At 41.4% G+C, this 19,894-nt stretch overlaps 1 protein-coding gene across 1 annotated transcript; it reads left to right on the top strand.

Moving 5' to 3' along the window:
* Positions 1-35: 35 nt before the first annotated feature.
* On the top strand, positions 36-17,858 carry MMD (monocyte to macrophage differentiation associated). The gene is made up of 7 exons (XM_071451482.1): positions 36-249; positions 6,283-6,364; positions 12,607-12,767; positions 13,889-13,963; positions 14,360-14,461; positions 14,852-14,921; positions 15,667-17,858. The coding sequence occupies exons 1-7, from the start codon at positions 221-223 to the stop codon at positions 15,865-15,867; spliced, it is 720 nt and encodes a 239-aa protein (XP_071307583.1). The 5' UTR covers positions 36-220; the 3' UTR covers positions 15,868-17,858.
* The last annotated feature ends 2,036 nt before the right edge of the window (positions 17,859-19,894 follow it).

The following is a 19,894-nucleotide window of genomic DNA, read 5'->3' as shown; positions in this document are numbered from 1 at the left end:
GCGGCGGGGCCGGGCCGCGGTGGGCGGGCCGGGGCGGGGGCTGCGCGGAGCCAGGGCCGGTTAAAGCGGCCGCCGCCCGCCCGGCCCCGCGCTCAGCCCGCCCGGCGCCCGCCGTTCTGCGCGCCGCGGCCGCGCGCTCGCCAATGCGGGCCCGGAGCCCGGCCCGAGCCGCCCCCGGAGCCGCCCGCAGCCCCCCGGCCCGAACCCCCGCCCCGGACCCATGCGGCGGCTCCGGGAGCGGTTCCGGAGGTGAGCTCGCCGCGACCCCCGGCGGGGATGGGATCCTCCTTCCTGCCCGAGGCGCTCCCCGCCGGATGGGACCCCCGGGCGGGGTGAGGGGTGGGTGGGGGAGCCGGGGTTTTCTCGCCGGTGCCGGGCGGCGAGGGCAGCGAGGTCCCGGGGGGCGCGAGTGGGCGGGGGTGAGGAGGGTCTTTTGTTTGTGTGTTTGTTTGTTCACCGCCGCCGTTCAGTGGGTGAAGGTTCGCGCATCCGGCCCTGTGTCACAGCCGCGCATCGCGGCGCTCCCGCGGGGCCCGACCTGTGGCTCCTGGGCCGGGCTGGGTCAGCACCCGCCGGCTCCGTGTGGCCCCGCGGGGCCATGGAGCTCCTTGTTCTGCTGCCTCCGAGGGCGCATTGAGTATCATGGAATCGCAGAATGCTCCGGGTTGGAAGCGCCTTAAAGCTCATCTCGTTCCAGCCCTCTGCCATGGGCAGGGATACCTTGCACTAGACCAGGTTTCTCCAAGCCCTATCCAACTTGGGCTTGTGTGCTTCCAGGGATGGGACAGCCGCAGCTTTTCTGTGACAGGGCCTCAGCACCCTCACGGGGAAGAATTGCTTCTTAGTATCCAATCTAAATCTATGTTTTTTCAGGTTAAAAATCAACCTTCATTCAGCTTTAAGATGCTGCTCATGTTCACGGGGAGGTTGATCGGGTAACTGCGGTCGTGGTTCTTGGATAAGTATCTGTGGGCTTTGGTTCCTCATTGTCCACATGCCAGGCCAGTAACTGTTGATGGACAGCCCATCTCCTGGGTGAGGCCAGTTTCACAAGGCTTCCCTGACCAGGTACCTGCCATAGGCCTGCCTTGCTCTCCTTTCACCAACATGCTCAAAAAACTGAAACCTAAGTATTAAAAGGGAAATAAAACTGAAAGAGAAAAAAATATTAATGTGGTCGGACGTGGTTTTTGTGCTAGCCCACACCTCGGCTGGCTGGTCCCTTGCCCCTGAGCTCAGATGTGCTGCAGCACCTGGGGTGACTTGGGATTGCTGCCCACTCTTTGCTTGAATTGCTGCCTTTCATACTTGCCAGAAGGCTGGGGAGGCTTTGCAGAGGTCAGTGGGATGCACAGACACTTTTTTCCATGACACAATCTATGTATGATAGCAGAGTTGTTTGTGGGTTCTCAGAGTATTGCAGGTTTCCTTTTATCTTTAGTGTCGTGCTGTAAGTACATGAACCTTCGCACAGCGTGGGATTTCACTGATATTTCCAAATAAGGGAACTGCTTCTGCACTGATCTGAATTATTTCTGTGCCTCAGATGTTGAGAGATAGTAAAGATTATGTGAACAGTTACAAACCACAGCTAGATACTGTCAAATCCAGGAAGGAAGGTGCCTACTGTGGAGGAAGATGGATCTACTTTTAACTGAATGAATTTGGTCAAAGCCAAATTTGGTACAAGCACGCTTTTAATAAATCCTTTTGTTTCTCTTCAAAATCTAATCTGAATGGTCATCAGATCTGTTCTGACCTGCTTGTATTTTTTCTTTTTTTTTGTTTTCCTCTTGAAAACAAAGAGCTTAGGTAACATCCTAGGTACTGAAGCATATATTTAGATAATGAAGCAATTTTTAACCCTATTTGATGTATGCTACTGCCGGTTTTGTGGAGTTACGCCCACGTTGTTGCAGTTTCTCATATGCTGTTATTTGTGGTTTATTAGGTCTAAATGGCTTCTCCTGCTGCTGGAAAACACAAGGAAAGAAAAGCACAAAAAGAGGGAATGTGTTTTTAAGCTGGTGAAAGGAAGTATGAGGTCTTTTGAGCTGAATAAAGGAAATATACTTCCTGAAAAGACTAAAAAATCCAGATCTTTGAGGCCATTATCAGTGCTTGCTGTTTTTAATGACATTTTGCTTTATGGTTAAAACAATAATTCATTCAGCAGATGGGAATCATCAATAGGGCAAGATTTGATTTCTCTTCTGCAGTTTGGGGTCTAAGCTTGTTGTAATGCCAGACAAATGTCATACAGATATGTGCAATGGATTTGGGGTTTTGTAATTTATTTTTCTAAGCTGGCTTTGCATGCGAAGACAAAGCATTAAGAGCCCTCGGACTTTCCTTCTGCTTTGTCTCTGAGATACTATCTTCTCTTAATTCTGGAATCTCTGGGAAACATACAGCATCTGTTCCTTGGAAATGAATAGCGGCTTGAGATTAGGGTCTGTCACAAAGGATGGATCAGTCTGTATGTTTAGAATTTAAAATATTTAAAGTATTTCAAGATCAAAGATCAAGTAGCGTGAAGGGAGGGGTGTGAGTTTCTTCCCTCTTGTTTTAAATTGCTGTCTCTCTCACTCAGTACCTTTTTTCTGCTTATATTGGGAGTATGTCCATCAGAAGTTGTTTGTTTGCTGTGAAATTCTGAGTCTTGAACTTCCTTGGCCTTGAGCAGGTTCTGAGCGTTGAGAATTTAAATTGTGAAAAGGAACTCACAGCTCAGTTCAGTGTGAAAAAATTCTGCTCTCCTGGCTGGCTACAAGCAGTTCTCAGTCTCTTAATTTCAGAAATTTCTTATTCTGGTATTGAAGGCATTAATATTTTATCTTGAATATCTTGGATTGTCAATATCTTAAATGGAGAAGTGTTTGTGCATCCTTGTGAGATGTGCTGCATATCCTCTGATTAAATGATTCTGGTTTCACTAGATCTGCTAGTAAAAAATACATTAGAGATTTACTAGAGAATCAAAAAAGCTTCAGTTAAAGACATTTCCTGTAAACTGTATCCCAGTTCAGTGGGACTTTGTCAGAATGTCTTGCATTTGATAATAACCTTAATGGCTGTGTTATAGAGAGCCTTTGTTTAGGAGTGAACAGCATCTGAATGCTCTTTACTGAGCTTCCACTTTTAGGAAGGTGAGATTATAATTCCCACAATTATCTTTTCCAGAGGAGGCAAACGTGACCTGTAGATAGGAGGAAGAACAATGTCCCTGTGTTGCTGTATTCACAAGGCAGGAAACAAGCATCCATTGTTGGTGGTGGCATGGGGTTTGTTTGCTTATTTATTTATCTTTAAGAAAGAGCAGAGCTGTTTTGCCTCTAGAATGTGAATAAGCAACCACATTCTTCTACCTTTGTGTTGCAATATAATATGTGTCTATAACTGCAGGAGTATATGACTGACTTTAACTGTGTGTGTCAGAATAATTTTCCTGGTTTTGATGAGCACATCAGTAATATCACAGAGCAGCTATTTTCAAAATCCACATCTGTTTCTTAAGACATTAAGCCTAAACTGTCAAGCTGGAAATGAAATGAACTCATGAGAAGCACTGGCTGGCATTTTGCCCTTCCAGCCACCTCGTTAATGATCCGTCCTCTGAAGTTGTTCCTGATAACATTTATAAATAGTTAATTATCAAAAGGCAAAGAGGAATAAGTCAAAGTTTGCTTTACTAAGACTGCTGCCTGTGAGTAGTGACCTGAGCAAATGTTTTCAGCCTGTTGGAGGCAATCCCTCTCAGAAGGGAGAGGTGCAGGTCTGTCAAATGTGCAGCAAAGTTGGTGCTGGGGCATTGTGAGACCCATTTCTGCAAGGCAGAGGTAAAACTGAACACTTCCCCTCCTGCCAAAACACACTGGGGGTGTTGGTGTTATTGGTATAAACACTGAGGTGAAGGGGATGGGTGAGGTGTTGCTAATGCTGGAGCTCTGGTACAGAATATTTGCATCATTCCTGTGCTGCCACAAACAAAACAGGGAAAAAACCCAGCTCTGTGTGTAGGTAACAGAGCAAGGATAGATTTGTTCCTGTCTTTGTGTTCTGTTCTACAGCTAATAGATGTCTTTAAATTAGTGACAGTAAGAGGTCCTAATTTCTGAAGTGTTAGTGCATAATTCTAAAATCTAACATTACCCCTAGATCCAGTGTGATTGCTTTAGAAAGATGCAGTGTATTTCCTACTGAAAAAAAGGAAAAAAATTAAAAGTAGGCTAATGTTGGATAATAGAAGATCCCATTAGGAGGCATCAATTATTTATAGATTTGTATATGATAATAGTATCTAACATAGAAATTTGGAACACCAGAAATTATAAAGCTACTGCAGAGTATAAAATTATTCCTTTTGGTTCTTCAGGTTTCTGTTTGACTTTTTAAAATTTTTTTTACTTCTTGTGAGACTTCCAAAGTACCACCACAGAGAAAAGCAATAATATTCTAGATGTGATAAGTGAAAAGTTTCCCATGACTTTGAATTTATGAAGTTGGACAAGGGCAGTCCAAGCCTGGCCACTCACTGAGCCAACAGATGCTTTTATTTTTAAACATCTTCCTGACTTGGAAGCAGAACTGAGCAAACTGAATGTTCCATCTTTAGAGGATGCAGAGATGGTGTTCAGCAGCTGTTGAAGACATACAAGCACTGGGAATAAAGTAATTTTCCAGATATTCTGCAAGCCTTTGCGATGACAGTGTCATTGTCTTCTTGGAGAGGAGAACAAGGTGCCATTTCTCCCTGACAAAAGAATTGCCATTTTTAACTATACATTAACTCCTTCAGGGTTATTAATGTGCTAACAACCATTTATGTTCTGTGTCTGTGAATTAAATCCGCATTTTTCTTAGCCTTTGTATTAGTACCAATGAAACTGTTTCTTGAAATTGCCATGGTTTGGGGAGGGATCATGACACTGTTATTTTCCCAATGCTGCTACATTTTCATCTATTCAGTTTAGAAAAAATGGTTCACAAGTCACTTAATTAATCAGTCAAGAAAACCAAGTGAAATATTCCAGAAATCTGGAACTGCTTATGCCAACTGTAAAATTTGGGTTGGATTTTTTTTAGTTGTTTGTTTTCCTCTGTTTTGAGGTTGGCCAGTATTTTATAGATGTCATAAAAATAGGAGTCATTTTGATTTTAACCAGGGGGGACATGGGGAAAGACATGTTTGTCTAACAAGCTTTTTGTATAAATCTAGGTAACACAGCTGCTCTTGGTTCTGAGTATACAAACATGTTCTGTATTTCTTGTGAAGCTGTTCCTGGCTACTTGGATACCTCACTAATTGTCAGTGCATAGTTTTAGAAGAACCTGGAGTAAACTGGAATTACTGGTGAAAGATAATCACTTTTGTAGACACTCATCAGTGCTGGGATAACAGACTGGAGCTGGAGAAGTTCACAGCTTTCATTTGACTGTTGCATGTAGGTGTGTGCTGTTTTTTACAGGTGTTCCTACGCAGATTTAAGTTGTTTAGTTTCACAGGAAACAGCTCAAGTGTTTGGGTTTTTTAATACACTTAAACAAAACATTTGCATTGGCAAATTCTTCCAGAACTTTCTAGGGTTTCATCATATTCTGTTCAGCTTGCATGGACTGCATTTGATGTGCTTGTTTGTTTGTTAGAATGTTTGAAAATTCTTAGATAAAAAGATGGAATATCTATGGCAAACCTCTTGAAATGTTTTCTCTTCAGAACTGACCATTAGAGTCTCCTTGCGTCATGCCCATGTAGGAGATGTTTGGATCTCAGTTACAGACGTAAGATTGAAAAAATGAGCCACCTCATGCTCCAGAGATGCAAATACTGTTTGCTATAGGAGTCAAAATCATTGTTCAGTGCTCCAAACTGGAATATTGCTGCAGTTTCAAGAACTTCTTAAAATAAGTTATGATGACAGCTATGATGAACTCCATATTTCAAGAATAATTTGAGTTCTTGCCTAGTAATTTAAATAGGAAATGTTTCATTATTTCTCTGACCAAACTGTCAGAAAAGAGGGAGTCTGACTGCTTTATGTGAACTCCTGATTCAAGATAACCATTCCCTGCACCAGGCAGTCACAGGAATTTATTTAACATGTGTGTCTGGTAAGAGACTTTACTTGGGAGAACTTGCAATTTAAATTGCAGTTACTTTGAACATGTCTGTACTTACAATTTTCAATACTACCAAGTTGGAAGTATTCCTTCATTTCCTTCATGACACTCAGAGAGATGTTTTAGTAACTTTCCTGAAAGTACTTCTTAATTATTCCACAGGTTCATGAACCACCCAGCTCCAGCCAACAGCCGCTACAAACCCACTTGCTATGAACATGCTGCTAACTGTTACACACATGCAGTAAGTACACTTCTGCCTTCTTTTTCTATTTTTTCTTTAACCAGATGTTTCAATAAATTTTTGTCTGTTGTAAATGCTTACCTTTGCCTCACTGTGTTCATATCTACAGCCTCTCTCTGGTTTTGTGCATATAAGCATTAACTGTAACAGTACAGAAAATTAGATGTTTGGTTATGTTCCGAATCTCCTGGAGCTCCAGACACTTCATAAGATTCATTTTCACCAATGTTAGAGGTCTTTAACTTGATATTTTCCCTCTGTTCAGTCAAAGGATGCCTGCAGTAAAGGGGATATAGGCCACTACTAGTTAGCTTGCAAGGTGGATTTCCCAGGTCTGCCCTGACAGAATACTGTGCAAATTGTAAACTGGAAGTAAAAGAAAGATTTATCCATGTGAGAAATGGCAAGGCCTCATCAGACTGTCTGTGGATATGAGCAACAAGAGCTGGAATGTTTTAATTCTGATACCTACTGACTCTTCAAGAAATCTGCTGTTTTGCAAGAGGCCCTAATAATGCTGACAGCCCTGCTGAAATTTCAAGTCTTTCCTTATTTTTGTAATGTAAGGACTTATTCTAGATTTGAATATGTGGTATTCACATAAAAAAGAACAAAAGCAGTCCCCTTTGATTTTTTTTTTCTTTTAGTAATTAGGAAGTTTAATTTGCTGTCTGGCACTTTGAAAAGGACTTAGAAATGTGTCTGTTTGCTTTTTAAGATAGCATTTGCCCTTTTATAAAGGCAGCTTGTGTGTCTCCTCAATCCCTCAACTCTAAACATCTGAAGTATGTTTGACTTTGTCCTCAGTCTCTTATCTCCAGTGTGTCTGAGTGAGCTGCAGATATGAAAGCTCAAAGTTGTGCCCAGGACTCTTCAGTTCTTGAAGGAGCTCTGTTCTTAAGGATCCCTTGTGTGTATTTCATAAATAACCAATGTACAGCTCTGTGGTGCTGGTAAAAACAGAATCACCTTGGTTTTGCGTGTAGACATAAAGTTGACTGAAACTTCTGTATTCTTAAGCCAAAGGTCTCATGTACAGCATTATGTAAATATATGCTTATTTGCCTAGGGAATGAAGCAACATTCTGTTAGTTAGCACAAATGCGTAGTTTATCTCATAATCCTTGTGCAAATCTTGTTCGCTCTGGCCAAAAAGTTAGATTTCAAAATATCTGGCAGATGTTGCTGTGCTCCTAAGCAATTTCAGCTTTCACCTAGTTGAAAAACAGGCATGTTTTACTCCCTCCTTTTAGCAGGACATGACAGCCAAGGTGGATCAGTGTTTTCTGGTAGGCTGCAGTTTGTGGTGGAGCTCTCTGATTACCTTCTAAACAGTCAAACTACCTGCTAAAACCTACAATGAACTGTTAAAATAAATGTGCAATAACTTTTCATCTATATTTAAAGTCTTGAAATGGGAATCTAAGCTGGGAAAGCACAGAAAAGCTAGGGGGGATGTTTTCATCTCCTTTGTGTTGCAGACTTACTAAATGTTAGATGGTCAAGTGGCTGAGTCTTTGCTGCTAGATTACAGTGTGAGTTTTCAATTAGACATTGATGATTCTATAGAACAGAATTCAACAATGGTTCTCCACTATATTTTTATTCCAAACTTTTATTCATAATTCAGGAAGCAATCAGCTTCTACTAAAGTAGCGTGTGGCTGTACTTCTCAGTAGGTATCCCATCTGGTTTTGAACTTAAAAATACACAGGAATCAGTTTATGGCAGCTGCTTAATAAAAAAAAAACAAGCAACAAAAAAAATAAGGATAAAGGAGGGTATAGAATCCCAGGCACAACCTTTTGGTACAATACTTAAAAGTTAGTTTTGTGTTGCATAGTAAGGTATCTTCAAATTTCTTACTTGTAAGGCTATTTTAAATGTCTTGCCTTTTTTTTTTTTAAGCTTTAAATGAAGCATTGACTTGCCTTCTGACACTGGGAGAGGAATGGCAGCAAAGTAGTTGAAAACAGACAGAAAAAGCTGTTCTCTGTGTTCAAAGGAACAGGAAGGAAACAGTGCATGAGAAAAGCAGGGGTTGTGAGAATTGGAGGAGAGAGATGACTCTTTCATAATGAAGCTTTCTGGTCTATGTAAGGTTTATCAAACAAAAGGTAGACCTTGTTGTGTTAAAACCTCAGGATTTAGACATGGCTTGCTTTATACTACTTTAAATGTTTCTTCTAACTGCCTTAAAAGGAGTAACTATTCTTAAAATTAGTTATAATCTGTATTCCAGGTTGGGTTAGTGGAGTGCATGGAAGAACAGAAGTAGTATAAATTTTTAAAAAGTGAGACTTGGAGCATTTAGGTGGCCATTTGAGCAGGGAAGAAGGGGTGATCAAAATTTCAGGACTCTTCTGATGAAAATGTCTCCATTCCCACTGACTGGTATAAGCAGTTTTTCTGCTCTCTGTGTGTTGCACAACCCAAGTTGCTTGTGGGCCTCTCACTCTGTTACTGGTCTCCTAAAATTAGGTGAAAATTGAAAAGTTGGGAGAGATGGTAGCAGGAGTGCACTCGTGGAGCAGGCAGCAGGAGATGGGCACAGCCCTTCACGGGTCCCTCTAAGTGTCACATTTTTGGGGGGCAGGGGTGGCAGCCTTATTGCTGTTTCTGCTGCCTTCCTTTCTAAAAAAAAGGAAGTGCATGGACCATTTTTGTGCCCTCAGTGTTTCCCTCCCAGTGAGAGGCTCATGAGATTGCAGCAGTAACACCAACCACACTGCTGCAGTGGCTCGTGCATCAAAGGGCATTGTTGCTGCCTGCATGATGTGCAAGGTGAATAACTTCATTTTCCAGGAATGTGATATACAAAAGCAAAACTTCCAACAGGTTTTTAAAGCTGTCTGTGGCAGAGATTGTCTGGAGAAATATGGAAAGAATGCAGGTAAAATGCTGACCAGTGGAGCAGTATCCTAATAACTGGGTATTTTGCTGTAAGTTGGTAACCAGAGAGTGTCATTTCACTGAAGTGACCCTGATCAGGTTCACAGCTTTTTGTGTCAGCCTCTTCCCTTGTGCCTTAAGGGTTTTTACTTGTTGTAACAGCAGGGCTTGTGGTAGTTGGTTTCCCAAAATGCACCACACAAAGGTTGTGCTGAAAACTATTCTGAAAGATTACCACCTGTAGATGTAAATTAACATATTTTTATCCTTCATCCTCCTCCTTATTGCAAAGAGCTTTTAACTTCATTCTCTTATTTTGTTCTGACATTTCTCTAGAAAGCTTAGGAAACTGTTGCCTTCTCTCTTGTTCTGCAGATCTTCCTTCCAGCCCCACTTCTGATGCAGCCAGGATTAATCACGGTGCTAAAATTAGTAAATTTGCACATCACAGTTCTGGGTTTGCTCACAGTACATTAAGTTACTGGGTTTGATGATATTCACTTGGAAGACTTGTACTCCATGATGAAATAAGCAAAGATTTTGTGACTTGTAGCTGGAATTTTTTTCAAGGAATATTGGCAACTAAGAAATGCTTTGTCATACTGTAAAATGACACAGCACAATCCCACTCATTCTGTTAGTTCTGATTCTCTGACTGCTTTTTTGATAAACTCCCCTCCTCTTAAAGGACTGAAAACTGGAGATTAAAATGCAATTATTGTGCTTGTGATTTTTTTCAAATGAACTTGGGAAAATTTGCCTTTTTTTTGTGAGCTGAAGTTTTGTATTTCTTTTGTGAGCTGGATAAAGCCCATTGTACCATATGTTACCTGTTATGGCATTGCCATCTGAAGAACTTTAATCGAGTTGGCTGGAACAGCAGGGTATCATTTCTGGAATTTGTATTTAATCTAGCTATTTTTGGCCAAAAAAAAAGAGTAATAAAACATCTCTTGTTTCTTCTGACTGTTCCCATGGTGCCTACCAAGCACGGAGAGGAAAAGGTTCCAAAAAGAACACTTAGGAAAAACAATCAGTCCTTTTCATGGAATACAGTGCTCTTGCCTGTGAGAGGTAGAATTGTTCTTTAAAGCAGGACAAGGCAAAAAAGGGATTAAGGTCTTCATTCACGTGCTGCACTCTTGATTCTGAAGGTGCAAATAAAGAGGTGATAATAGAATTGCTTCTTTGTTTTTACTGTATCACTTTATACACAATAATTACTGCAAAGAGTGATTGACACTGAACTTTGTTTTGGCCCATTTGAGCATCCCATGTCACAGCTTAGCTTGTGAAATATTTATTTGAGGAGATTAGTAAAAAGCTGGGGTCTCTGTGTAAGAAAGGCAGGTTATTCTGTGTAATAGCTAAATCTAAAGCCCAAAGAGGTCTCTTTTCCTGTGAAGTGGTCTCTGTCAGAGTCCCTGAGCAGCTCATGCCTAGGCTGTTATAGGGAATTAGTAGGAATTTGCTGTTTTACCTGGTATTTGTAGGTATTTAATCTCTGAAACCTTTTAGTTCTCTGTCAAGTTTAGTCAAAACTGGAATTTGCACTGAAAATTGGGAAGGAAACTGAGGATGCAGTGGGATTATACAGCTTAGAGCCATGGCTACACCACCATTTCTGGGGCTAAGTATCCTCCTGTCCCCTGCAAAAACTAAATGAAACAGTTGTCACATCTCATCAGTTCCTGGCTGTGCCAGGGGCTTCAGCCACACTTCACTCACACTGTGTGTCATGTGTGGAAAACAGGAGTGGCTGATCTCCTGAGGAGTGACACATTCCAACCTTCCCTGAATTTGGGGGCTATCCAGGATGTGTGCAGGAAACTTAGGGTTGATGATAAATGATAAGCCAGGCTGGCAGACTATTTCTGGCCTTAAAGTGCACCAAGTCAACTTCCATAGTTCCATTACAAAGCTCAGGAAGTGTTTTCACCTCTAGTCCCAATGCTGTGAATGTATCAATGCCATACTTTTAATTTCCATGGCTCTACAGCTTTTGGCACAAATACACTGAATTTTGCAAAACATAAGGAAATTGAGTAGTAATGAAGCTACAGCTGGTATACTTCAAAGTCAGAAGGAAATTGTTATTCTCAGATCCATTCATGTTATTGTTATTCTCAGATCCATTCAGTTTGCTCTGCATCCTCTGCACTGAGCAGAACCTCGATTTCCTCTGGTCTGTAATTAGATAAAGGACAGGTCAGGCTAGACTAGAACTCTGCAGTCTGAGCTATCAAACCTGTAATGCAAAGTGGCCAGATTTGTTTAAACATTGCTTGTTCCTGGCTTTATTGTTTAACATATGAGACTTGGGTTAAATTGCCAGGAATTTAACCCTAAGAAGCTTATTTGCAATTCAAGGGAACAAATTAGCATTTTAGACTTGCTGTAGGGCCTGGAAGAGAATTTGTGCAGTGTTTGTAACTTAGAAGGCTGACTTGATGGTGGATGGAGATGGGTAGAAATAGCTTAGTCAGTAAGCTCTCTTCTTTAAATACTTGGACGTAGGGTGTTTTTTAGGGTTTTTGGGGTTATTTTCTTCTTCTCCCCCTTTTCTTTTTGCCTTTTCCTGAAGGAGATAGAGGTACATCAGGTATTTTATTCTGGAAGGGAGTGTGGTTTTAAATGTATGCATTTAAAGCCTGCAGTCACTTCTTGGATGCTTCATGCAAGTGTGGTAATTTTATCATGATGTTTGAACAGGGCCTGTTTTGGAAGAAGTGAATAAGAAATGCTTTGAGAGGGAGGTGGGAAGGAAAACAGAGTTGGATATGCTGCATTAGAAGAACACCTTTGTGCATTAAAAATCTATTCATGAGAGAAGTTTGCAGCTAATTTATTTATGGCAGCTTAAACCCAAGTTCTGCAAAATTATTGCTTAATTCTTGCAACTGCACTTTGCTAAATGCTTTGTTTTTTCATTTGGGATTTGAGTTTATTTTGGTCTGTCCTGTGCTCTGTGTCTATGCACAAGAGGTGGCTTAAATTCAAGCCTAGAGTAAGATCAGTTTGGTTTTAGAACATGAGGCTGAATGTGAAATTAAAACCACTGCTAATACTTTTGTCTAATTTTGTATGTACTGCTATACGTACAAAATTAGACAAAAGAATTTGCTGTCATGGCTAGAGGAGTTAGTAACCTTCCCTGGTACCATGGGGGGAGAAATTTAGCAAAACCAGATCTAACCTATGCCTGAGACATCGATGAATTTCTGGTGCTGATGTGTCAACTTAAAACCAAGAGACAGAACTGTCTGGCTGGGGCTGGGCTCTCTGCCTGCTGGTGCTGCTCTGTGGGTGGCACCGCGGCAGGGACCCGACAATGCCTTTTGTTTTGGCAGTTCCTGATTGTCCCTGCCATCGTGGGCAGCGCCCTCCTCCACCGGCTCTCCGACGACCGCTGGGAGAAGATCACAGCATGGATGTACGGGGTGGGGCTCTGCGCCCTCTTCATCGTCTCCACCGTGTTCCACATCGTCTCCTGGAAGAAGAGTCACCTAAGGTAGCAGGGGAAAATGCTGCACTTCCTTGGGATGTTTGCCCATTGTGCTTCTCAGTCAGACCAATTTTACAGAGGTTGGGAGTGGTACTTTCTACTGAATCATGATAAAAACACCTGTGGGATTTGCATTCTCTGAACCTGAGAGAAGCAGAGAAAAGAATGATCAAAACAATTCTCATCTCATTTGCTGCTCCTGTGTTGTGCCAAAGTAGAATGCAAGAATGCAATATGGAGATTGTTTACCCAAAGTGAGGGTGTTTTGTTTCCTTGGCCTATCAGGGCCAAGTGTGTGTGTGTGTGTGTTGGGACTGTCAGCTGACAGCTACAAAATTCTGGGCAGTTGAGTTGAGCTGGGTGCTTGTGCAGATTCAGTTTAATACAATGTAATACATATAGAATAATACAGTATAATAAAGTAATTAATTAACCTTCCGATATCAGTGGGGTCAGATGCATCATTTCTCCCTGCCATGGGGGTTGCCTTGGTTCCTATAAACACCCTTGATTTTTTTAGAAGAAATAGTGAGCCAAGCTCATGTACCAGTGAACTTGAATGTCTGCTGCCTTGTCACAAAGAAAATGTGTTTTGGTAGGCCCTAGTGGCTGTTAATCCAGAAGCAGAATGAGAAAAACATAATGTAGGTGGTTGATGGATAATATCCCATTGCAGACATGAAGACACTGTCTAGGACTATGGCATGCTCAGGTGCTTTGAGGAACACAGCTTTTGCCAATGCCCAGCTAACCAGCAGGAAACCTTCTTGGGACCAAGGCAGCAATAGCAAAACTGACATGGGATTTATTATTTTAATTTTATTTTATTTATCCATCCCTTGTAAGACTCCCTAAATAATTCTGGGCCATAAATTGGATAGAGCCAGTAGTCACTAAATAGTAACAGTGTCTGGATTAGGCAGGGATGCAAGGTGGAGGTGGAGAAGGGGAGGGGACTGGAGAAGTGCTCAGCTCTTACGTGTCTCAGTTCCTCCACATGGTTGTAAGAGGGATAGAGGTGATGGTATTTTCCCCAGAGTAATTCCAAAGCATGTCAGGAAAGTGAGGTGATGCAAAAATCTTCCCAAAATGTGTCATGGTGACCTGTTCTGTCTCTCTGTCCCTAGGACAATGGAGCATTGCTTTCACATGTGTGACAGAATGATGATCTATGTCTTCATTGCAGCATCCTACGCACCATGGTAAGAAATGGGGACCACAGCTGCAGAATCAAAGCTTTTCCAAAGTAAAGAGTTCATTGTTGCAGCTTTCCAAAATCTATAGATGGCTTCTTGGATGCAATTGACCACATTGTGTTGTGACAGACATTGTAATGTCAGCTCCTGGGCCTTGCTGAACAGAAAGTGATGCTAGAAAGCATCAGAAAGTAGTTTATTTATACTCCACATATCTCAGTTCATGCTTTCCACCCATCAATGCAAACACCTTCTGCCTCTCTGTGGGTAGAACGTCCCAGTGTTTGTTCCCCTATCATTCTGTAGTTAAAGCTCTGAGTATTTATTTGTTTTTATTAATCCCCACTGCTATTGTGTTAGTTTACTCATCACTTTTGTCTCTTGGAACCTTTATACCTCCAGGTTAAATCTCCGTGAGCTGGGACCTCTGGCATCTCACATGAGATGGTTTATCTGGCTGATGGCTGCTGGAGGAACCCTTTATGTATTTCTCTACCATGAAAAGTAAGAATTATTCTTTGCATTTAACTTTAAACTGAAAATTATCATCAGGGAACAAGACCAAACTTTTTTTGTTTTGGAGATGACCTGCCAAGGTTCTCATCAAACAAGAAAATTTAAGTTGCCTCAGTGTTTTATATTCTCACTGGTACTTACTGCAAGTGAAAGTGTCTGGGCAGTATTTAGAGAAGGTATTGCCTGCAACTCTACAATGCAGAGATAAACACTAGTTGTAATTTTGTCATAAAACACTATAACCTATCTATCTGCATGAAAACTTTTTTTATAATGACCCAATACCAACACATAATTTAAAATATTCATTTTTGCTGTTGAAGGAAATGTTCATCCTTTTGTACACCACCTTAAATTGCTCAAATCATTCCTTTTTAGGTATAAGATCGTTGAACTCTTTTTCTATTTAGCGATGGGATTTTCTCCTGCTCTGGTAGTGACATCCATGGTAAGGAATGTGACTATTAACAGTGCAAACAAACAAAACTTGCCTTTTATAACCAGCTTAAATTCCAGTGCAGCTCTTTCCTCTGCAGAGATGTTCATTTTAGTACACTATACTTGTAAATGCTCTTTGCAGAGCAACCAAATACAGCCTGTCATAGTTTGGATTTATAGTTCACATTTCAGTGAAATGCTGCCTTGTTTTGTTCAATCTGGGCTGCATTGTGTAGATGGAGAGAGGCTGGGTTTCTTGGTGCATCTGAAAAGCATCCTACTCCAAACTTTTTTATAGTTGCACATTTTAAATGATGTTGATTAACCATCTCTGCTGCTAATATAAACGTGACACATTTTCAGGTTAATGCCTTAACTGGCTGTATCAAAGTCTTGATGGGAGGAGCTCTGCATTAAACTCACACTTCCACAGAGTAATGTGATTTTCTTTGTCTCCATGATTGTCTGCTCTGCTGATGAAGCAAACCATCAATCTTGTTTTAGTGCTTGAGTTGTCCCAGTATAAGTTTTCTAGTGCTATGGGGACATGGTATATAAGCACATTATTGTGCATTTCACAAAGTGTAATATAAATACACTGCATTTCTCACTTGTCCATCTGTCCCACCCAACATTTTCGGAGTTGTCACAGCCAGCTCCCTTTGCCTGGGGGAGAAAAGCACTGTGTATTTTGTCCATAAATACTCTTTGCCCCCTTTACACCCTGCCCCTGACCTGTCCTTGTTCCCTGGCAGAGCAACACCGAGGGGCTGCAGGAAGTGGCCTGGGGAGGTTTGATCTATTGCCTGGGCGTGGTGTTCTTCAAGAGTGATGGAGTGATCCCCTTTGCCCACGCCATCTGGCACCTCTTCGTGGCCACAGCAGCTGCTGTCCATTACTACGCCATTTGGAAGTACCTTTACAGAAGTCCTGCAGACATCATTCGTCACTTATGAGATCATACAAAACAATAATCTGCACTTGGCCTCTGTAACAGTATTATTTGACTTAAAGAATTGGGGGGAATTGGAAAAATTGCACAGCAAAACTGCACTGACTTTGGTAGTTCTGTGAACACAATTACTGTGAACTGATGTTTGTGTCCTGCCATTTCCCATCACATGGCAAGTGCTGTAAATAACCAAGATACTGTACTGCAGTAACCAAGAGTCCATTCCATGTTAGCAGAACTGGCTACCTGATGTTTACAAACAAATTTTGTATGCTAGTTTAATTTTACAGTTTTTAACTACGTGAATTTTTCTAAATTAGTGATTCAAATGGTGAAGTCAGTGCAATAGTGAAAATGTAATGCTCTTGACATGAAATTGGTTTCTATCACCTTTCCACGAGTCATTTCTTAAACATTAATCAGAGACAACTAATCTACTTTTACCACCCATTATCTTGGTATAATGTGACTTTTATAGAAATTTTTCTGTGTTTTTTGTAAACTTTAAAAGTACATTTATTGAACTGAAGACACACAATTGTCATCTATGCAGTTATTCATGTTGAAAACTCTTGCAAGAAATGGTTACATTCCACACCCTGTTCTGAGGAGCAAACATTGTACCTCTTCTGAAGTTTGTGTTGCAGCTGTAATTGTAATAACCACTTTTACAAACTAAAACCTAAATGTGATTCTGCTGAGTTCTAACATGGCAGCATTCTGCTCATTTACAGTACCACTGAACCAGACCTTAAGTTGGCTTTATTTGTGATGAAGAGCTGTAAAAGGAATAGCTGAGGTGATTTTCTCCTCCAAGTTCCCAGCTGTACCCATACTGCCCAGCGTGGGGGCTCGTGTGGAATGTCCCCCATCCAAGCCAGGGATTTCCCCATTTCCCAACTCATTTCCCCAGCCCCTGCACACACACGTGGCACTGAGACTTGGGTTTCCAAAGGGGCTTAAACTGACTGGATCCCCCAGCTTTTGGTGGGGTGGCTGTGCTGGGAAGCCCAGGTGGGAGCAAGAGGCAGAGCATTGCTGAGCACCTGGAGCTCAGGGTTCTTCACAAGCACAGCCTGGCAGGGAGCAGAGCTTGGAGGGTGTGCTAGGGTGTCACTTGTCATCCTGGGGCTTCACACAGAGTCTGACTGGTCTTTGTTACTGTCTGTCTGTACAGGAAATCCAGCTGTGGTAGCAAGTCATGATTGTAGGATGTGCTCAAATGACCAATGTAGAAGAGTCATTGTAATCCTGTTTCTCCAATAATTGTATCCTGTCCCACTATGTAATGAATGTCTTATATTAAGATTGACTTTATCCTTTTTCTAATTTACTCAGTTTTACATGTCAGTATTTAAAAACAAAACCAAAATGTGTTGCCTTTTTCAGATTTTGTTCTGGATATTGCCTGTCTGCAAACAATAAATAGCAAGATAGGGATGTTTCAAAGGTCCTGTTTCACTCAGATTTGCCAGAGGGCTGCAAGTTTTAGAATATTTACATTTGTATAGGGAATTTACCCGAGGGTCAAACTTTAAATTCAAGACATTGAAGAATTGCTCTGTGGTGGTAGCAGGTGAGCAGAGAAGTGGCAGCACCACAGCAAACTCAAACTGCCCCAAAAGAGAGCAAAGGGAACAGCTGGGCAGGTAATTCTACTACAACAGTCTTGCAGATCTGGATGCCTCAGATTTTTAACATTGTGTCTATTTTAATATTTTCCACTTTTTGTGAGTCCATATATTTTGTTGAAATGCAGTACTGCTAAAACCACTAAAATACATGTAAAGGTTTTCTGTAGTCAAAAGTTAAACTATTGCTTGAATATGTTTGTTTTAATTTTAAGTTAATTTTTCATGGCATTTGCTTTTTGGAGTGTTTGAAATGGTTTTTAAAAAGTTTCAATTCGCCAAAAATATTTTGAATTACTGTATTCTAGTCAATATGATATTGAATGTACTAGACTAACAATAAACATTTGGTGCAATTTGGAAACTCTTGTTTTCTTGGTGGTTGTTTTTTTCCCTCTCCATCATTTAGGCAGGGCAGTCAGAGACTGACACTGTGGCCACTCCTGACAAAAAGGATCCTGAATTGAACCTTAGGACCCCCATGTCTGCTCAGCCAATGCTTTAAAAACAGTAAGAAAGACTGTAATCCAAAATATTCAATTTTTACTATGGAAAAAATATATTTCTGTCTAAATTTTGGTCAATAGTTAGAACTTGCTTTTCCCTTTTGCTGTTCTGGGATATAAGAATATATTGGGATTTTTTCCCCCAATTTCAATGTTCTAAATTTCAATTTAGAACATTGAAATACATCATTTTGCTCTTATCCCTGGAGGAGTATCATTGCATAAAATATAGACAAGCTGAACTAAAAATGTATTTCTGTCTGGAAAGCAAGCATATCAATTAGTCTTTTCTTTTTTCCCTCCATCTAATTGGAGCTCTCGAGGCTGATTCCTCTCAGGAGTAAGGATAGTGCTTTTTCCAGTAATGCATGCTGCACTACAGAGATGGGATTTTTTGTCTTCCCAAGGCAAATGTTTTTAAAAGCACTTGCTTCTGTATTTTCTATGCCTCTAGGTTTTAGAAGTGCAACAAGTAGGCTGAATCTAAATAAAGCAGAGATAGCAAACATTTCAGATGGACCTTTCCAGAAAATGTCTGGGATGCAGCAGGTACTTTGAATACTGCATATATTTTTAGATCGTGTTTTTATAACACAATATCCTCTGCATCAAAAAATAATTCTATTAAATGAAGGGCTACCTTTAAGGATTTATATTAGAGTGCTTGTTTGAATTGTATTGGTTTAAAATGCAATTAAAGAGTGAGGAATGCCCAAAGACAATATGAATTTTTCTTCCTGTTAACAAAAAGAGGTCTAAAGGTAGGTAGGCTCCTGCTCCAATCCTGTCTGCTCCACATTCCTCTTAAGTAGTTGTGATTACGATAAGAATCTCCCAGTTCTGGGTAAGGAAGTCCTTTCCAAGGAGGCTTGAGTGGCCTTGTGGGTCCCTTCCAACTCAGGATATTCTATGAAATGCACATTCTTGGGGCTGGAATGAGCAAGTTAAAGGGAAGATACTACAATTTTTCATATGTTTTTTTTTTTTCCTTGCTTAAATGCCCCTCCTGCTCAGAACCTCTACAAAATTCTTTACTTGGGTCTGGTGTGTTTAGCCACGAGATGTCCCTGAAGGCCAAGGCTGTCATGGTCACATCATGTGCTTGACTAAATCTTTTCTCCATGCTTTGCTATTTTGAAAGAGCACAGGATGTTGGGCTCTGCTGCTGATTGCTTTCACTCATCAATAGGTGCCATAAGGTTAAAGCTAAAAATAGTTGACAAAAGAGTGATCAGGATGGCACAGCAAAGCTGGCTCCAGGGTGTGGGTGCTCTCTGCCTTCCCTTTCTCAGCCTTGCCATTTGACCACTGTGCTCCAACAGCCAGAGCTGCTCCTCCATCCTGCTGCTTGGGAGTGTTTCAGTCATCGTTTGAATAAATTCACCAGCCACTCTCAGAGGGAAGGGAATGGACATAAGACACCTGAGATGTTCTCATGTAGCTCTTGAAAGCGTTGGGATGCCTTTGCTTTGGCATTCCCAGCACTGCCCAAGTGGCACAAGCAGCAGTGGTTTGGTGACACTGTCCTGGGGCTAAACACCCTCAGGCTGCTCAGCCTTGGGGTGGGTGTGAGCTTTCCAGGCTGCCTGGGGAATTCAGCACAGAGCCTGTGCCAGGTGCCAGCTGAACGCACAAGAGGAGTTCCACTCACAGCTCAAAGCCCCAGGGAGAGCAGGGCTCTCTTGATAAAAGTTTTCAGATTCCTGTTCAGGTAGTGTTTGGTGGGTGGTGTTTTGGTTCTGAGCTGGGTGTCTGTCGCTGGGTTGTTTCCAGCCCAGGCATCCTCCTCCTGTCTGTGCTGAGCAGGAAGGGTGGCAGTGCTTGTTTCCCTTGCAGAACCAGGGTGCTGGCTCCTAAGGATAAGCTGTGGAACCAAAATCCTGTTGCAAAAGGT

Source organism: Agelaius tricolor, unplaced genomic scaffold (assembly GCF_023055355.1).
Source record: "Agelaius tricolor isolate 1412-34295 unplaced genomic scaffold, bAgeTri1.0.p SCAF_32, whole genome shotgun sequence".
Classification (NCBI taxonomy): domain Eukaryota; kingdom Metazoa; phylum Chordata; class Aves; order Passeriformes; family Icteridae; genus Agelaius; species Agelaius tricolor.
This window is presented reverse-complemented; position numbering and strand designations above follow the sequence as displayed.